This window comes from Capra hircus, chromosome 26 (assembly GCF_001704415.2).
Source record: "Capra hircus breed San Clemente chromosome 26, ASM170441v1, whole genome shotgun sequence".
NCBI classification, from domain to species: domain Eukaryota; kingdom Metazoa; phylum Chordata; class Mammalia; order Artiodactyla; family Bovidae; genus Capra; species Capra hircus.
The window spans coordinates 5,221,319-5,240,076 of record NC_030833.1 but is presented as its reverse complement, the minus strand read 5'-3'; the positions used below and the strand labels follow the sequence as shown (position 1 = coordinate 5,240,076).

The 18,758-nt window shown below is 45.6% G+C and overlaps 1 protein-coding gene across 2 annotated transcripts in view; it reads left to right on the top strand.

Annotated features, from left to right (window-relative positions):
* The window catches only part of DOCK1 (dedicator of cytokinesis 1), a 568,807-nt gene that overhangs the window by 429,233 nt on the left and 120,816 nt on the right, over positions 1-18,758 (top strand). For both annotated transcript variants that reach the window (XM_018041175.1, XM_018041176.1), the window contains exon 30: positions 13,613-13,691. In XM_018041175.1, the coding sequence (XP_017896664.1) occupies positions 13,613-13,691 (79 nt within the window). The remainder of the gene's footprint in view (positions 1-13,612; positions 13,692-18,758) is intronic.

Genomic DNA, 18,758 nt, shown 5'->3' with positions numbered 1-18,758 from the left:
CGTTTTAATCATGCAGACGTGTACAGTTTTCATTAATTCTGTTCACCGTGTTTTGCAGCCATCACCACTCTTTATTACCAAAGTGTTTCCTCACTAAGGAGAGCCTCTCGAGTCCTCATTTCTACCCCTCACTCCCCACTCCCACACACGAGGAACTCAGAAAATACTTCTGTGACAGTTGCACACTCTTACACCCTAGAAAGCCGATCTTCCGGAGCAGGCGGCACCCATGCCCAAGAGACAGGTCAGCGGTCACCCTTCCCTCCTGCTTCCTCTGCCCCAGCCTCCCTACTGGGGCTGTCCTGATGCTGGAGCTAGTAATCCCAGGAACAACAGGAGGATCCTGGGAGGGGAGGCAGGAGGCCTCTCGGATGTTTGCTGGGGTGCTCATGGCGGGGCTCTCTGGGGTCAACCGAGATCCTTGCTTATTCGCCATGGCTGATTCTAGAGTGAGGATGTGACTGTCCCTTGCCTGGCCCCTCCGCCTGTAGAGATGTTTCTTTCCTGATGTGTCTGTGTTGGGGATTTTCCCTCTTTATCCAGGATGCCCATAAATCACTCACCACTTATTGTGTGAGTTTGTATGAGATTAATAGGTGAGGCGGGCAGGATTGGCGATGAAGAGGACAGTACGATGAAGGCGATGCTGGAGAGTAGAGGGAGAGGGAGCCTGTACATTCTGAAAACCTGACCCTGAAATGAGTTTGTTAGCTGACATGCTCGGTTTCCCAGAGGCACAAATGGAGGGGACCTGCTGACTTTGGTTTCCAAATCACTTTTCTCCCAACTCTTGGTAACACCACTTCCTGGTGTAAAGAGGGAAGCTGTTTTCTCTAAGCTTTGGAGGGGGCTTTTTAACACCTTTTTATCAACAACTTTTATTTTCTGATGTCAAGAAACAGACATGAGCCCTGGCTCCCTCCTGAAATAGGTGAAGAACTCTCCAAAACCCTGCATGAAGAACAGGTCAGAACTGAAGCCCAGCTTTTCAGGACTTGGCAAAACTTTCCATTAAGGGCCAGGTACCTCTGCAGGCACCACTGCGCAACTCTGTGTTCGTCATGGGAAGACAGCCATGGGCAGTTTCTCCATGAATGGACATGGTTGTGTTCTAATAAAACTTTATTTATACCACCTCACACCCATTAGAATGGCTGCTATCCAAAACAAGCAAGCAAACAAACAACCAAAAAAAAGCCCTCAAGTGTTGGCAAAGGTGTGTAGAAAGAAACCTTGCATTGTTGGCCGGCGTGTAAGATGGCACAACTGCTGTGGAAAACAGTTTGGCAGTTGCTCAAAAAGGTAGAAATAGAATTGGCACGTGACCCAGCAATTCCATTTATGGGTGTAGACCCCAAAGAATTGAAAGCAGGGACTTGAAGAGATATTTGTTCAACCATGTTTATAGCAGCACTATTCCAGGTGGCCAAAAGGGGGAAGCCACCCACGTGTCCATCCATGGACGATGGATGAATGCAATAAATACAGTGTGTCATTATCCATGCAAGTGAATACCGTCCAGCCTTTAATAGGAAGGGCATTCCGACACGTGCTGCAACACGGATGGACCTTCAGGACATGATGCTGAGGGAAGTAAGCCAGACATGAAATGACACACACTGTATGATTCTGCTTGAATGAGGTCCTTAGAGCAATCCCATTCATAGAGACAGAGAGGAGAAGGGTGGCTGCCAGCGGCCGGGCGCTGGAGGGAGTAGAGTGGCTGTTTGATGGGGACAGAGTTCCCGTTTCGTGAAGAGTTCTGCGGGTGGGTGGCCGTGATGGTTGCCCCACCGTGTGAATGCACTAAGTGCCCCTGAGCTATACATACACTTAGAAATGGGTAAGGCAGTAAATTCTGTGTTACGTGATCTTCACCACACGTTTTTTTCAGAAGGCTTTATTAAAATAAGAAATCAAAAAACTTTTCAAAATTAAGCCAGGGGTTGTGGTTTGGGGACTGTGCTGTGAAGGATGGAGAGCTGGTTGTAGACAGTGTGGGGAGAAACCAGGTGAGCTTGGTGAGAAGCAGCTGGAGGAGGCTGCCTGTCCCAGTTACTCCGTCCATGGAGAGACGTGTGTATGTATATTAGTCAGAACAGTAATCGTTGCCATTCACAAGGCAGCTGCTACATCACAGACCCGGAGCCCTCAGAAGAGCCTTGTGATGGACTTTCCCGGCAGTCCAGTGGTTAAGACTCTGCCCTTCTGACGCAGGGGTTGAGGGTTCAATCCGTAGCTGGGGAACTAAGATCCCACATGCTTCGTGTTGTGGCCAAAAATAAATAAACAAAAAATAAATTATTGTTGTTGTTTAGTCACTAAGTCATACCGACTCTCTGCGACCCCATGAACTGCAGCCCGCCAGACTCTGTTCATGGTATTCTGCAGGCAAGAATACTGTAGTGGGCTGCCATTCGCTTCTCCAGGGGATCTTCCCGACTCAGGGATTGAACCCACATTACCTGCATTAGCAGGTTGATTCTTTACCACAGAGTCATCAGTTCAGATCAGTTCAGTTCAGTTCGGTTGCTCAGTCGTGTCCGACTCTTTGCGACCCCATGAATCGCAGCACACCAGGACTCCCTGTCCATCACCATCTCCCGGAGTTCACTCAGACTCAATGTCCATCGAGTCAGTGATGCCATCCAGTCATCTCATCCTCTGTCGTCCCCTTCTCCTCCTGCCCCCAATCCCACCCAGCATCAAAGTCTTTTCCAATGAGTCAACTCTTCACATGAAGTGGCCAAAGTACTGGAGTTTCAGCTTTAGCATCATTCCTTCCAAAGAAATCCCAGGGCTGATCTCCTTCAGAATGGACTGGTTGGATCTCTTTGCAGTCCAAGGGACTCTCAAGAGTCTTCTCCAACACCACAGTTCAAAAGCATCAATTCTTCGGCACTCAGCCTTCTTCACAGTCCAACTCTCACATCCATACATGACTGACCACAGGAAAAACCATAGCCTTGACTAGACGGACCTTTGTTGGCAAAGTAATGTCTTTGCTTTTCAACATGCTATCTAGGTTGGTCATAACTTTTTCTTTCCAAGCGTCTTTTAATTTCATGGTGGCAGTCACCATTTGCAGTGATTTTGGAGCCCAGAAAAATAAAGTCTGACACTGTTTCCATTATTTCCCCGTCTATTTCCCATGAAGTGATGGGACCAGATGCCATGATCTTCGTTTTCTGAATGTTGAGCTTTAAGCCAACTTTTTCACTCTCTTCTTTCACTTTCATCAAGAGGCTTTTTTGTTCCTCTTCACTTTCTGCTATAAGGGTGGTGTCATCTGCATATCTGAGGTTATTGATATTTCTCCCGGCAAGCTAGATTCCAGCTTGTGCTTCTTCCAGCCCAGCGTTTCTCATGATATACTCTGCATATAAGTTAAATAAGCTGGATGACAATATACAGCCTTGACGCACTCCTTTTCCTATTTGGAACCAGTCTGTTGTTCCATGTCCAGTTGTAACTGTTGCTTCCTGACTTGCATACAGATTTCTCAAGAGGCAGGTCAGGTGGTCTGGTATTCCCGTCTCTTTCAGAATTTTCCACAGTTGATTGTAATCCACACAGTCAAAGGCTTTGGCATAGTCAATAAAGCAGAAATAGATGCTTTTCTGGAGCTCTCTTGCTTTTTCGATGATCCAGCGGATGTTGGCAATTTGATCTCTGGTTCCTCTGCCTTTTCTAAAACCAGTTTGAACATCAGGGAGTTCACCGGTTCATGTATTGCTGAAGCCTGGCTTGGAGAATTTTGAAGGGAGTCATCGGGGAAGCCCAAATAATAAATATCAGAGGTTAACAGTTTCTAAATGTAGAAAATAAATTTATTTATATTATTATATAAATTTATATTATTATTATTATTATTATATTATTATTTATTATATAAATTTATTTATAGAAAAGCCCATGCTGCTGCTGCTAAGTCGCTTCAGTGGTGTCCGACTCTGTGCGACCCCATAGACGGCAGCCCACCAGGCTCCCCTGTCCCTGGGATTCTCCAGGCAAGAATACTGGAGTGGGTTGCCACTTCCTTCTCCAATGCATGAAAGTGAAAAGTAAAAGAGAAGTTGCTCAGTCATGTCTGACTCTTAGTTACCCCATGAACTGCAGCCCACTAGGCTCCTTCATCCATGGGATTTTCCAGGCAAGAGTACTGGAGTGAGGTGCCATTGCCTTCTCCGAAAAGCCCATGAGATCTGTATTAATACCCTGTCTTCCACGGAGCGACCCACCTCAAGCATCCAGACCATCAGGAAGGGGGTGCTTCCTGAGTGTTAATGGGCGCTTTGGAGCAGGGTGAGCTCTGAGGCCGTGATGACCCCTGAACTCTCTCAGGCAGGCACTTATGTTGCTCAGACGAGTTAGAAAAAGAATTTGACAAGAGAATGTGTTTCAAGCCCTTGTCGTAAACTGCCTTAAATGTTAAGGTTTTTAAACCTGGGGAAAATTAACTTAGAAAACATTCTAGAAATAATAGGGGCCAATATGAAAAGGCTACATCCTCTAGGAGTCAACAGTATGCCATCCTGGAAAAGCCAGGATGGAGCGGTAAAGATCAGTGGCTCCCAGGGGCTCAACGGGAGGGAGAGGTGAGCTGGCCAAGCACGGAGGGTCTTTAGGGCAGTGACTGTGTTCCGTATGATTCTGTCGCAGGGCCGGGTGTCACTGCATGTTTGTCCAAAGCCGTAGAACATACAACCCCAAGAGTGAGCCCTATCGAGACTCTGCACTTTGGGTGATGATGATGAATTACTGTGAGTCCAGCAGTTTATAACTTGGAAACAGCATCAGTTGCTGCCTCTGGTGGGATCTTGGGCAGAGAACGAAGACCACATGAGCACAGAGAACTGAGTTCCAGGAAAGACCCTGGAGCGTCTTGATGGGTAGCGATGCGCAGGAAGTGGAAGGCTTGGGTGAGGGGCGCCTGCAGTCTTTGTGGCTTGGGAAACAGTGTGGAGACTGGTGTCAGGAGAACTTTCTGGGAAGGAGGCTAGAAGTGTCGGTGGGGGCTGTGAGAGGTTGTAGATGCCAGGGTACAGAGTTTGCACCTTGGGCAGCGGGTGATGGGGCTCCTGAAGACTTTACAGTGGGGACCGGGCCAGAAAAGCCGAAGGGTTAACCACCCTTGAATGCCTGAGATTTGCTTCGTTTCTTTTCCTAATCAATAAGCCCACAGTATCCATTAGACTCTTAACTGCAACTCGCTCTGCACCTTTCTGCTTGGCCAGCCCTGGGAGACGCGGGCTCCGTCTACGAGGCCGGGCATCATAGAATCCCCAGGGAGCACCCCCTAACGTCTCATCCCTGCTGAGGGAGAGGGGGTGTCCTGGAGCAGAAATCAGTGGGCCCGGGTCAGCTTGTCCGACACGCTCAATGCACTGGTGCTCCGGATATGTGTTCTCTAAGTCCCCACCAAAACAGTGCCTGTGGCCCATAAACCACTGCGGGCTGAGGGCTAGACGTCCTGAAAGTGGCCACACCCACCACAGCCCTCCGCTTCCTCTCCCACTGGACCACCCCCCTCACTTTCTGCTGCTTGAGCATCTTCTCAACACCTTGCATGCTCCACACCGTGTTGCTACTTCACAGACATCATGTTGTTTGATGCCACAAGTCTTGTGAGGTACGAATTACCTGATATTTTATAAACCAGGAAATAAAAGCTCAGAGATGCAGAAAGCATGCTCCCAGTGGGCTTAGAACAAGGTCACAATCGGTCACAATCATGTACTGCCTTCCTTAGGAAGGTTAGCCACCGTGGTCAGCATGATACAAGTACAACCCTGCAACTACCTGTGTTCCTTTTACACTGCATGGAGGGAAATTTCCAGCAGATACAAAAGTAGACAGCCAAGGACTTCTCTGATGGTCCAGTGGCTGAGAATCCAAACTCCTCATGCAGGTAGCCCGGGTTTGATCCCCGGTCAGAGAACTAGATCCCACGTGCTGAAATGAAGAGTTTTGCACGCCATGACTAAATATCCCACGTGCTGAAACTAAAAAGATACCTACTGCGCGCTGCAGTGAAGATCAGAGATCCTGTGTGCTGCAGCTAGGCAACTGTGAAAGTTGCTCAGTCGTGTCCAACTCTTTGCGACCCCAAGAATTCTCCAGGCCAGAATACTGGAATGGGTAGCCTTTCCCTTCTCCAACTAGGACAAATAAGTAAACAAATAAATATCTTTTAAAAAGTAGACAGCAAAAGAGACCCATGTACTCTTCACTCAGCTTCATCGACTATTACCGTCTGCGCATGGTTGACTCATTTCTCCCCAACTTCGTACCCCCTCCCACATTATTATTATTGTTGTTGTTATTTTTAGACAGACTATTTCTAAGGGAGCTTTAGGCTCACAGCAAAACTGAATGAAATCTACAGAGAGTTCCCCACTCCACTGGGTCCCCCATGACCGACATCCCGCACCAGGGATATTTGTGGGAGGTGCCAGGAGACTTGTTGGCTGGGGGCAGGCACCCGTCGCGCGGGACTGAAGCCACAGTCTGCATCCCTTCCCTCGCTTCCCCCTAAGTGACCTCTCCTTCCCAGCATTCCTGAGCGACGCGGAAGCCGCGCTCAGGCAGTTTTCCAGCTGCGACTCCGTGCCTCGGTGTTCTGCAGGGAGAGACGCTGTCACTTTGCATTTGCTGCCTTTTTTCCCAACCACTTCGGGCGAAACATTTTGTTAAAAGATGCAGTTTTTTCCCCCCTAGAGTGACTGTTGGGTGGGTGCCAGAGGTATTTAAGTGCCCTCGGATTGAACTGTACAATCTCATTATATAACTTACAGTCAGTTCAGAGGAGGAACAAGAGAAGCCCCACAGCTTCAGCCGTTGAGACATGGGCTTCGCCTTGTGCCCAGGATGCTTGGGGCGTCTCGCCATAGATGTGTCCCCTTCTGCAGTAATGAGGTCCCTCTTCTTCCTGTTTTATTGGCAGCAAACCCTGGGTAACAGAAACACAGAAATGCCTGCAGCCCTGTCATAATAAAGTCATTTTAGGGGCTGTAACTGTGCCAGGAGCTTCCAGGAGTTAAATTGGTGTCTGATTATGTTCTGCTTTCTGAGTTCCCTTCTTCTCAATTAACACACAGTTGTTTAGGACTGTGCGACTGTGATGGCTCCGGACACACTTTTTTCCAATAGGTAGTTTTGGGGGATGGTCTCCCATGGAGCTCAGGAGGGATCAGGACTCTTTTGTGTTGGGATGCAGAGGGGACGTGGGGGAGAGGCAGGGCCATTGGGGCATCCTCTGGGAAACGCCTGTGGTTGGAACGCTTGAACCTCAGCAGCTGCCTCCTTCTCAGAGCCTCTCCCTACCTCGCCCAGCCTTCTCCCCAACACATGCCAAAGTCAAATCACAGGGCTTGCCTCCTCTTTTTACCAGATGCTACTTAATGTTTTGTAAAGTGTCAGGGGAGGTCACAGTGCTCAAATGACTTTGAATCATGTGGCATACATCATCCTTACCTTTAATCTCAAAGTTGGAAAAACAACAAACAAACCAACCTAAGCACTTAGATTCAAATTTCTAGGAAACTTAAAGGCTCATAGTTCAGTACTTTTATGTGTTGGTTGAAAATAGGAGAATCTTAAAAACCTGAGCAACTTTTGAAGGCCTGGTAACCAAATGTTTACATGGATGTAAGAGAGAGAGAGAGGTGGGTAGATAGATGATGTACAGATGGATGGATGGATGGGTGGAGAGATAGGTATATGATAGTTAACAGAATCAGATTAAAATTGTAATTGGATGTGTGTGTGTGTGTGTGGATGACATTTGACACCACTAGGAATTATAGCACAGCATTTTGTTTCCAGCAAATGAATGCTCACTGTAGTTAAATATCCAGGTGGAGGGAAAGGAAGTCAAGGAAAACTTCTGGGCCTTTTTGTTTCCTTGTTCGTTTTTAATTGTATGAGCTTTGGGAATGAACGTTCTTGGTCTCTCAGGGTTTCTAGATTGTTTAAAAGGAGTGATGTTGTGGGGAGGCTGGTGAAGGTTGTGACTCTGACTTTCTGGGGACAGGAATCACTTACCCAGCAGAGTGAGATAAAGTTCTTTCCTTGGGGCCATTAACAAGACAATTTGCAGTCATTGCCTTGAATAATTTGAATATCTAGAGACTGTACACCTAGAACTTAGGGCTTCTGAATCTTTGTAAGATTTGCCCCTGGCTCTCCCTACATTATTTATTTCTTGTGTTTGGTTTTTTACCTTTAAATTTTTTAGATTTTTAATAAAACCTTTCGTAGGTTCAAAATGATTGAAAAGAGCTCTGTGAAAGATGGGCTTGCCCTTTTTCTTAATCATTTTGATCCTGTGGGATAATATCCATGAAAGCATTTAGTTCTCACGCCATTAACTTCATTTTTTAGAAATGACTTTGCGCTCGTGGCTTGGCATGAGACAGGACTTGCTTGGCTCACATTCCCCCACCCCGTCTCTCTTTTCTGGCAGGGGAGCAGCAACACACGTCTGCCCTGCGCCCTGCCCTCCTCTCGCCAAGTTCTCTGTCTCCTGCAAGTGTCTGACTCTCCTGTTCCTGAAAGCTGGGAACATTATAAAGAGCAGACATGAGCTCCGTTCCCTGGGTCCTGCTGCTCACATATAGTAATGATGGATGGGGCGCATCAACACCAACCCAGACGACCCCACGTTGTGCTTGTTGTGATTCAGGGCTGGTGTTCCCTTCCTGGGCTTCCCTGTGGCTCAGTGGTGAAGAATCCACCTGCCAATCCAGGAGACGCAGTTTTCATCCCTGGGTCGGGAAGATCCCCGGGCAAAGGAAATAGCCATCCTTTCCTCCTTTTTGCCTAGAAATCCCATGGACAGAGGAGCCTGGTGGGCTATGGTCCACAGGGTCACAAAGAGCTGGACACGACGGAGTGAATAAACAACAGCAACAGGTTGCCACAAGGTGGCTTCTCTCTCCCCAGGAGAGCAGGCTGTGTGTGCGTGTGTGTTTACCTGCGAGGAGTTCCTGGACGTATCGCTGACTCTGAGACGTCTCTCAGTGCAGTCATAAATGAATGCATCCTTAGACCAGAACATTTCTGAATACACACAGAAGCCAGTGGTCCTCTCAGATGCTTTGGGGCATCCTGATGTTTGCCTTTTACAAGGCAAGATTCCCTCTGCCCAGGAACTTACTCCGGAAGTGGAGAGAAGCGTGAGGGAACAATGCCCAGCCATTAAATGTCAATGCCTACTGCAAAATTTGGTTTTCAAGAACCTCTAAGAGCTGAACCCGCAGAGGGAAACCTCAGAATACAGGGAGAGTCAGGAGCTACCAGATATTTTGGTCTCCCTGAGCCTTCTTGAAATAGGAAAGAAGGGGGCAGGGCACAATTTTTAAAAGAATGACATAGCCCAAGGGCATAATATAAATTAATTAGAATCAAATGGGTCCAAGATGGCAGACAAGTTAAACTTCAGCTGGACCTGGTTCCTCAATCAGCAAGCTGAGCACACCTAGGGGTGCCTTGACACTTCCAAGGCACTGTCAAAAGTCCAAAAATTAGGTGGTGGCCCAGTTCCTGAAAATTTTCACCCCTCCCCCAAAATAGTTGGCATAATCCTCCCACTTAATTGCCTATGAAATTACCCAGCCCATAAAAACTAAGCCCGCCACTTTCAAGGCCACCGCACTCACCCTCTGCGGTGGCCCACACTCTTGTCTCTGGAGTGTGTTTCTCTCTGAACAAATCTACTTCTTACCTATCACTTTTTCTCTCACTGAATTCTTTCTGTGATGAGACATCAGGAACCTGAGCTTCATTAGGTCCTGAAACCAGATCTGTGACCTCAGTTGGAAGCCCGTGGGTTTTGGCTATATTTACGTTCCAGTCTGAAGTAAACAGTTTCACTCTGACGTGGGTCAGCCAGCTTATCCATGCATCATCCACCCATCCGTCCACCCATCCGTCTGTCCGCCCACCCATATCCATCATTTCCTTCTTTTCCTGTGGCTAATACCTAGTGAACATCTGTGACGTGCCAGATGTCAATTAGGCATTGCAGCCAGGGGTGAATAAACAGGTCCATTCGGGAACAGACTGGAGGGCTTTTCTGTCCTTGAGTGCAATGCCTGCGGTGCCCAGTGTGGACAGGGTCACCAGGGATGCAGAGCGGAGCCCACTTACAACCCCTTCCCCACCTCATGACCCCCCTCCTGACAGACAGGACTTGCTTGTCAGTTCCCTTGAGCCAGGCTGAAGCCCCTCACTCCAGACTAGTAGGCTCCCTGCTGTGCGATCACCTGGCTTAGCTGAGATATCTTTCATAATCACTGACTGAAAGCAGATTGTTCTGCAGAAGCTTCTAATGTGATTTTCGTATTTGTCTCCCTTAGCTTGATATGTATCAGAAATAACTCATGAATTACAACAGATAGAAAATATTCTTACCTAAAAGCCTCTGTGTATGTTTCTTTTTGCCTGGTTAGTTGACTTATCTTCAAGTGGACTTGGGGCATCGCTAAGATTTTAATTCCATCAAGTGTGAAACGTAGGATATAATGATGGTTCTGTAAAGGTGATGTGGCCTTTGATATACCTGTAGCCTGAGTGGCTCGCCTTTGTCGACAGCATTGATGATGCTCTTGTTTGATCATCCCTTCAGTTTTGCCCTGATATGCCATGTTATTTGTTTCTTTGTCCTAGCTTTTTAAAAAATGTATGCAGAGTCTAAATTATAGAATCTCTCTCAGCACCGCTCTTTCTCAGCTGTCAGTTCATTAAAAAGTTTTTGTTCAGCTTTCATATTATTTCAGCGTGGCATCTTTTTTTTTTCTTTCTTTCCCAGTCATTTTGAGCAATATCTTTATTTAACTAGCTGAAATTGTTCCAGGGCTTAAATAGAAGTAGCATATTGCAACTCTTTGGGTGCTATCTTGAGGCACAATAATTAGCCCTGTAATAATAATGCACGTCTAAGTGAACTTGTTATTGTCATGGAGGGCTGGAGAGAAGGGCTTTCTGAAGCCTTGTAAAGGCCCTGGGGTACTCCAGTGAACAGCCAAGTTCTGAAGCCGAAGGAAAAGTTGAGCAGAAAAACAAAACGTTCAAGGCCATAAGCCTAGTGTTTTTGTATTGTGTGACCGCCCCCACCCCCCCTGCCCCGTGACAGGAAGTCATTTTACCCCACTGGCACAGGAGGCAGTCTTCAGGTTGCTGGGGTCAGCGCAGGGCACACCCACAGATGCTATCTGAGCACAGTTGCCAGGGGTCACCTGGGCCAGGGAGCGTTGTACTTTTGAGGGCTGAACATGACGTGGGCTAAGGCCCAAGACTGGGGGCTGGTTAGGGTTGCTAGGCGACCTGTCTATACACGCTTCCTTCGTGGCTCAGATGGCAAAGTCTGCCTGCAAAGCAGGAGACCGGGGTTCCATCCCTGGGTGGGGAGGATCCCCTGGAGAAGGGAATGGTAACCCACTCCGGTATTCTTGCCTGGAGGATTCCATAGACAGAGGAGCCTAGCAGGCTGTAGTCCATGTGGTTGCAAAGAGTTAGACATGACTGAGCAATTAACAGTTTCACTTTTTTTTTCTATCTTGAATATAGTGGTTTTGTCCTGCTCCTCGATTAATTTACCAGGATCCTTCAATACCCTGTATTCAGCTCCCCCCACGGCCACCCCCACTCAATAAATTAAAGCATTCATCAAGGAGAGCTATTTTTCCAGTTTCCCTGGGCATTCTGTAATGGCAGAGTCCAGCCACCCTGTGGCTAATGAATACCGCTGCCCAGGCCATGCTCCTGGTCCCAGACAAGCCAGCATCTCCATGCCCCTCTGTGAGTAGTCACTTAACAATACCCGATCCGACTTTCTTGATTTTGTCTTAACATCCTCAGGGAAGGATCCTAGTAACTCTGGCTACGTTTTTCTTCAGCCACGAAGATAGCAAGCACCAGCACAGGCCACTTGTCACACTTGTTTGGTCGTGGATCCAACCAATGGGTCTCTTAATGAAATGATGTCTGCACATCCTCTTTCTTGGAACTTGTGCCAGAGAAATCTGCATGACAGCGAGTGTTGGGCAGGAGGTGGTGGTGGGAGGTGGTGATGGGGACCTCCTTAAAGCCCCAGGTGGCCCTGTCCTCTCCCCGTCCTGCCGAGCTAACTGGCCTTTAGTGGCTCTGGGACTGTCCAGGCTGGGGACCTTCTCCAGGCATGCATAGCTCAGGAGATCCTATTATCAGCGTCAGTTCCTAGTAAGGAACCTGGATTTCCCTTACACTCTGTGGCTGCTTCCTGCTGTCTAAATAGAGGGAGGATAATGAAGTTTATTATCTGTGACCTGATGCTCGCTGCTCTTGCATCCTACCTTTGTGCAGAGGGAGAAGGGTCATTTAAAAAGAAGGATGTGGACGAAGCTTTGTTGTAAACACTCTCCAGAGCGATGAGACAAATCTACTGAACAAGCTTGTGAAAGGCTGAGCACTGAGTCACTTACATCCTTGAGTTGCATATTTCATCACGGAAAAGTAAAAGTCAGGGTATGGAAGGATGTGATATTTTGTTCTGTGTGCTCACAGTGGTACTGCATTGGTGAATGGATGTATTCAAATTCCTGCTGAAACTCTTGTCAAATGACTATCATATCTACTAAAGCTTTTTTTAAAAAATTTATTTAAATTAGTAAACAGTGACTAAAGCTAGCATTTGGCGGACACATGATACTGAGGTCAGCCATACTTCTGAGCTTCCATGATTTTTCACCTGTTGATAGAAAAGACACGTTGCTGCCGCATCAGTAAAGGAAATGTTGCACCCGTCGAGTCATCACCTTACAGCTGTCCAAGGCGGTGAGCCCTGAGGTCACCCAGGATGAGAAAGCACGGGACTCTGGCCCCAGAGAGCTGAGGTGTAGATCAACGCAATGGTTTCCTTGATCCCAGACTCACATCTTCCTATCTATAGAAAAACCGATAAATTCCTTAAGTTGGGATAATCAAGTTTCCTTTAAGTAACAGTAATCTTCTGAAGTTCTGACTACTTGATCTTTATTGCAAAACTCCTGTGTATCCCAGCTCCTCCTTTACATCTTCTGAGCAGTCTCAGAGCAATGTGAGATGCTATGTTCCAGGCTTTAGTCCTCATTTTTTTCTGCCAAATGAAACATGATTCTCACCTTTTTCAGATTGTTCTGCATTTTTTTCCAGTCTACATACCAAGTCAATCCAAGCCAGATCGTAACAGCACTTTTGAATGCTTAACTTGAAAAAGCCAGCTAAGCAAAGACCAATTTTATAATACAACACTAATATATTGTGACTCGAGAATAAGATTTAATTTGTACCTCTTCTTTTAAAAAAAAAAATAGGTTTTATTTTTTTTAGTGATATTTTTCATATGTTACTTTCAGACTCTGTTATTTTGGTCTGTTTCTTTTCTTCTGCGTGTGCTAGTTTCCTTGATTAATTTGAAGAACATCTGCATATAATTCTCTGGGCTTTGCATTGGCAAAACTTCGTAGCTTTTCACAGGACTTAGAGAGTTCACTTGCCAGACAGTCTCAGATTGTAGCTAATTGAAATGCCAAACCTCCAAAGGTGCCAGAGCAGAAGTGTGTAATTATGTAATTTTCTCTTGATCTTTCAGAGTCTTCCTGCGAGCAATTAATCAGTATGCAGATATGCTGAACAAAAAATTTCTGGATCAAGCCAACTTTGAGCTGCAGGTGAGAGAAGGGGTAGACACAACCTTTGTTGGGAAATCATGTTAAAACAAATTGCTGATCTGAGCCCATATCTTATATTTCTAATCCTAGAACTTAATCGGTTTCCCATTTAAGGTGTGGAAATGGAATTTACAATACGTGCTACTGGAACGCGAGGATTGAAAATGATGCCTTTGGGGTATTTGCTCAATTTAGCGAGGAAGGAGATGGAGCTGTTTCAGAGAGAAAGTCTTGAATCAGAGTGACAAGTTAGGGACTCTCTGAGCAGGGAGGCGGCCGCGTCTCAGTCGACCTGGCTGCCAAGATCGTCTCAGGCCATCCTAATGAGATGAGAATCAGCCCGGGAGGCACCGTGTGTCTGCATCACTGAGCCCAGCTTGCGCGTAGAACTCAATTTTCCCCTGATATATTCCCTGCCGGCTTTGTGCTGCCTGAAGTGGCCCTTCGCAGGCAAAAGATCCCAGCCCCTCAACAGCCCTTGGCTGTGGTGAGCTGATCCTCCCATCCAGGCCCTCCTCCTCCAGTGCTTGTGGATTGCGTGTGTATGCGTGGGCATGTGTGTGTGATTTAACTGATCAATTGATTTTTGCCTGGCATGATTTCTTACTATGCATCTATTATTTGGGACTCTCATTTCCACTGAATTTCAGGTATATTTCTGCTAATCATGTTATTATTTAGTTTCATGTTGTTATTATTTAGTTTCATTTACTAAAGTTTGCAAATCAAAGCATCTAGGTGCAAACAGGTTTTTAGTTTCCTGGGTAGGACTGTTCATGGAGAAAGAACCTGAACTACTTTAGGTACACCCAGAGGGTGGTCCTACTCAAACCTGGGTTCAGTTCCATTCAGTCGCTCAGTCCTGTCCAACTCTTTGTGACCCCATGAATCGCAGCACACCAGGCCTCCCTGTCCATCACCAACTCCCAAAGTTCACTCAGACTCACATCCATCGAGTCAGTGATGCCATCCAGCCATGTCATCCTCTGTCGCCCCCTTCTCCTCCTGCCCTCAATCCCTCCCAGCATCAGAGTCTTTTTCCAACGAGTCAACTCTTCACATGAGGTGGCCAAAGTACTAGAGTTTCAGCTTTAGCATCATTCCTTCCAAAGAAATCCCAGGGCTAATCTCCTTCAGAATGGACTGATTGGATCTCCTTGCAGTCCAAGGGACTCTCAAGAGTCTTCTCCAACACCACAGTTCAAAAGCATCAATTCTTCGGCGCTCAGCCTTCTTCACAGTCCAACTCGCACATCCATACATGACCGCTGGAAAAATGATAGCCTTGACTAGATGGACCTTAGTCTGCAGAGTAATGTCTCTGCTTTTGAATATGCTATGTAGGTTGGTCATAACTTTTCTTCCAAAGAGTAAGCGTCTTTTAATTTCATGGCTGCAGTCACCATCTGCAGTGATTTTGGAGCCCAAAAAAATAAAGTCTGACACTGTTTCCACTGTTTCCCCATCTGTTTCCCATGAAGTGATGGGACTGGATGCCATGATTTTTGTTTTCTAAATGTTGAACTTTAAGCCAACGTTTCCACTCTCCTCTTTCACTTTCATCAAGAGGCTCTTCAGTTCCTCTTCACTTTCTGCCATAAGGGTGGTGTCATCTGCATATCTGAGGTTATTGATATTTCTCCTGGCAATCTTGATTCTAGATTGTCTTTCTTCCAGCCCAGCGTTTCTCATGATGTACTCTGCATATAAGTTAAATAAGCAGGGTGACAATATACAGCCTTGACGCACTCCTTTTCCTATTTGGAACCAGTCTGTTGTTCCATATCCAGTTCTAACTGTTGCTTCCTGACTTGATACAGATTTCTCAAGAGGCAGGTCAGGTGGTCTGGTATTCCCATCGCTTTCAGAATTTTCCACAGTTTATTGTGATCCACATAGTCAAAGGCTTTGGCATAGTCAATAAAGCAGAAATAGATGTTTTTCTGGAACTCTCTTGCTTTTTTGATGATCCAGTAGATGTTGGCAATTTGATCTCTGGTTCCTCTGCCTTTTCTAAAACCAGCTTGAGCATCAGGAAGTTCACGGTTCACATATTGCTGAAGCCTGGCTTGGAGAATTTTGAGCACTACTTTACTAGCGTGTGAGATGAGTGCAATTGTGTGGTAGTTTGAGCATTCTTTGGCATTGCCTTTCTTTGGAATTGGAATGAAAACTGACCTTTTCCAGTCCTGTGGCCACTGCTGAGTTTTCCAAATTTGCTGGCGTATTGAGTGCAGCACTTTCACAGCATCATCTTTTAGGATTTGAAATAGCTCAACTGGAATTCCATCACCTCCACTAGCTTTGTTAGTAGCGATGCTTTCTAAGGCCCACTTGACTTCACTTTCTAGGATGTCTGGCTCTAGATGAGTGATCACACCATCGTGATTATCCAGGTCGTGAAGATCTTTTTTGTACAGTTCTTCTGTGTATTCTTGCCACCTCTTCTTAATATCTTCAGCTTCTGTTAGGTCCATACCATTTCTGTCCTTTATCGAGCCCATCTTTGCATGAAAAGTTCCCTTGGTATCTCTAATTTTCTTGAAGAGATCTCTAGTCTTTCCCATTCTGTTCTTTTCCTCTATTTCTTTGCATTGATGGCTGAGGAAGGCTTTCTTATCTCTTCTTGCTATTCTCTGGAACTCTGCACTCAGATGCTTATATCTTTCCTTTTCTCCTTTGCTTTTTGCTTCTCTTCTTTTCACAGCTATTTGTAAGGCCTCCCCAGACAGCCGTTTTGCTTTTTTGCATTTCTTTTCCATGGGATGGCCTTGATCCCTGTCTCCTGTACAATGTTACGAACCTCATTCCATAGTTCATCAGGCACTCTATCTATCAGATCTAGGCCCTTAAATCTATTTCTCACTTCCGCTGTATAATCATAAGGGATTTGATTTAGATCATACCTAAATGGTCTAGCGGTTTTCCCTACTTTCTTCAATTTAAGTCTGAATTTGGCAATAAGGAGTTCCTGGGTTAACAGATAACAAAAAATAACAGATAACAAAAATTAGGCACCCATCTACTCTCCCGTTCGCCTTGTCTTCTGAAAACTTAGAGCTAAATGTGATACTCAGTTATTAGATTAAGTTCTTAGGTGCCTGTGCCCTTATTTCTTATATCATTTTTTTAATTTCAATTTTTTTAACTTTTTATTTTGTACTGGAGTGTAGCCAATTAACAAACAATATTATGATGGTTTCAGGTAAACAGCAAAGGGACTCAGGTATACAGATTAACGTGTCCATTCTCCCCCAAACCCCCCTCCCATCCTGGCTGCCCCGTGACATTGAGTAGAGTTCCCTGTGTGGCATACAGTAGGTACTTGTTGGTTATCCATTTTAAATACAGCAGTGTGTACCTATTTATCCCATACTCTCCCTTCCCCCCATCCTCTCCTCAGCAACCATAAGCTCATTCTCAAAAGCTTGAATCTGTTTCTGTTTTTTAAGTAAATTCATTTGTATCATTTAATTAAATTAAAAATGTTTCATCAGTATTATAGTATATAAGTATGTAGTAATATATCAGGTACTGTGTACCTAAAAATATTACTATTTTTCAGTTTAAAACTTTTTATCTTTTTCTCTGCTTAATGTTTGTTATCACGTCCTAATACACAGATACATTCTTGTGAAATATTTGTGCAGTGTAAGTCAATCCATTGAATAAAATAGGAAAGCTCCCTTCCCATTTTTTCACCTTTTTCTCCCTCTGCTGGGTAGCTTTTTTTTTTTTAATGTCAACAAATATTTATTCATTGCTTAGTATTTACCAAATAGTATTTTTTTAAACTTAGAGTACAGTAAAGCGTCTGCCTGCCATGCAGGAGACCTGGGTTCGATCCCTGGGTTGGGAAGATGCCCTTGAGAAGGAAATGGCACCCCACTCCAGTACTCTTGCCTGGAAAATCCCATGGACGGAGGAGCCTGGTAGGCTACAGTCCGTGGGGTCGCAAAGAGTCGGACATGACTGAACAACTTCACTTCACTTCATATATATATACATACATATATATATATACACACACACACACATGTGAAAAGAAAGTGAGAGTGTTTGTTGCTCAGTTGTGTCCAACTTTTTGTGACCCCATGGGACTGTAGCCTGCCAGACTCATCTGTCCAAGGGATTCTCCAGGCAAGAATCCTGGCCTCAGTAGTTATTCCCTTCTCCAGGGGCTCTTACCGACCCAGGGGTCAAACCCAGGTCTCTTACACTGCAGGCAGTTTCTTTACAGTCTGGCCACCAAGGAAGCCATGCGTATATATATATCCCCTCTTTTCTAGAGTTCCTTCCAATTGCTGGTTAACTTTTAGAATAATTGCTGTGTGTTATCTCTGAGGCTTCTTTAAGCATGTACAGTTGGCCCTTGAACAGTATGGGAAGGTTGGGGAAGGTGGTTTATCTGAGTATAATTCAACCAACAACTGATGGTTCAGTACTGTAGTATTTGCTGCTGAAGAATATCTGCCTGTAAGTGGACTCGAGTAGTTTACACCCAAGAGTCAGCTGTATCTGGGCCAAGACCAGGATTCTTTTGGCTTTACGCGTGAGTGGGGTCATGCGGTCCTGGTTTTCAGTTCTGTCCTATTCCACAGTGTAAACGCATCAACGTTGGTGCAGGCATGCCTGCGCTGATGACCTGCAGGCTGTTTCCAGTTTTTCCCCTTTCCAGGCACTGCTTCTGTGAACAGTGTGACACAGCCATCCAGGGCAACGTTGCTGGTTGCTGGAAGCATAATTGCCAGACTGGATGGTAAGAAATTTTAAGTTTGATGGACACTGATAAATTACCATCCGCAAATGCTCTAGAAATTTGTGGTCTCACCAGCCTTCTCTGCGAAGCATCATTGTCTAGATCTTTTCCAATACCAATTTCTTTAAAATTGTTGATTCTTATTTTTGTTGATATTTCTCTGATTGCTAGTTGGGTTGAGAGTGCTCACTGGCTGTGAGGATTTCTAGTACGAACTGTCCATTTTCTCGGCTCATTTTTCTCTTGTGCTATATGTCATATTTTTTTGTAAGTTGAAATTCTTGATATAGTCTAGTCATGGGTTTAGG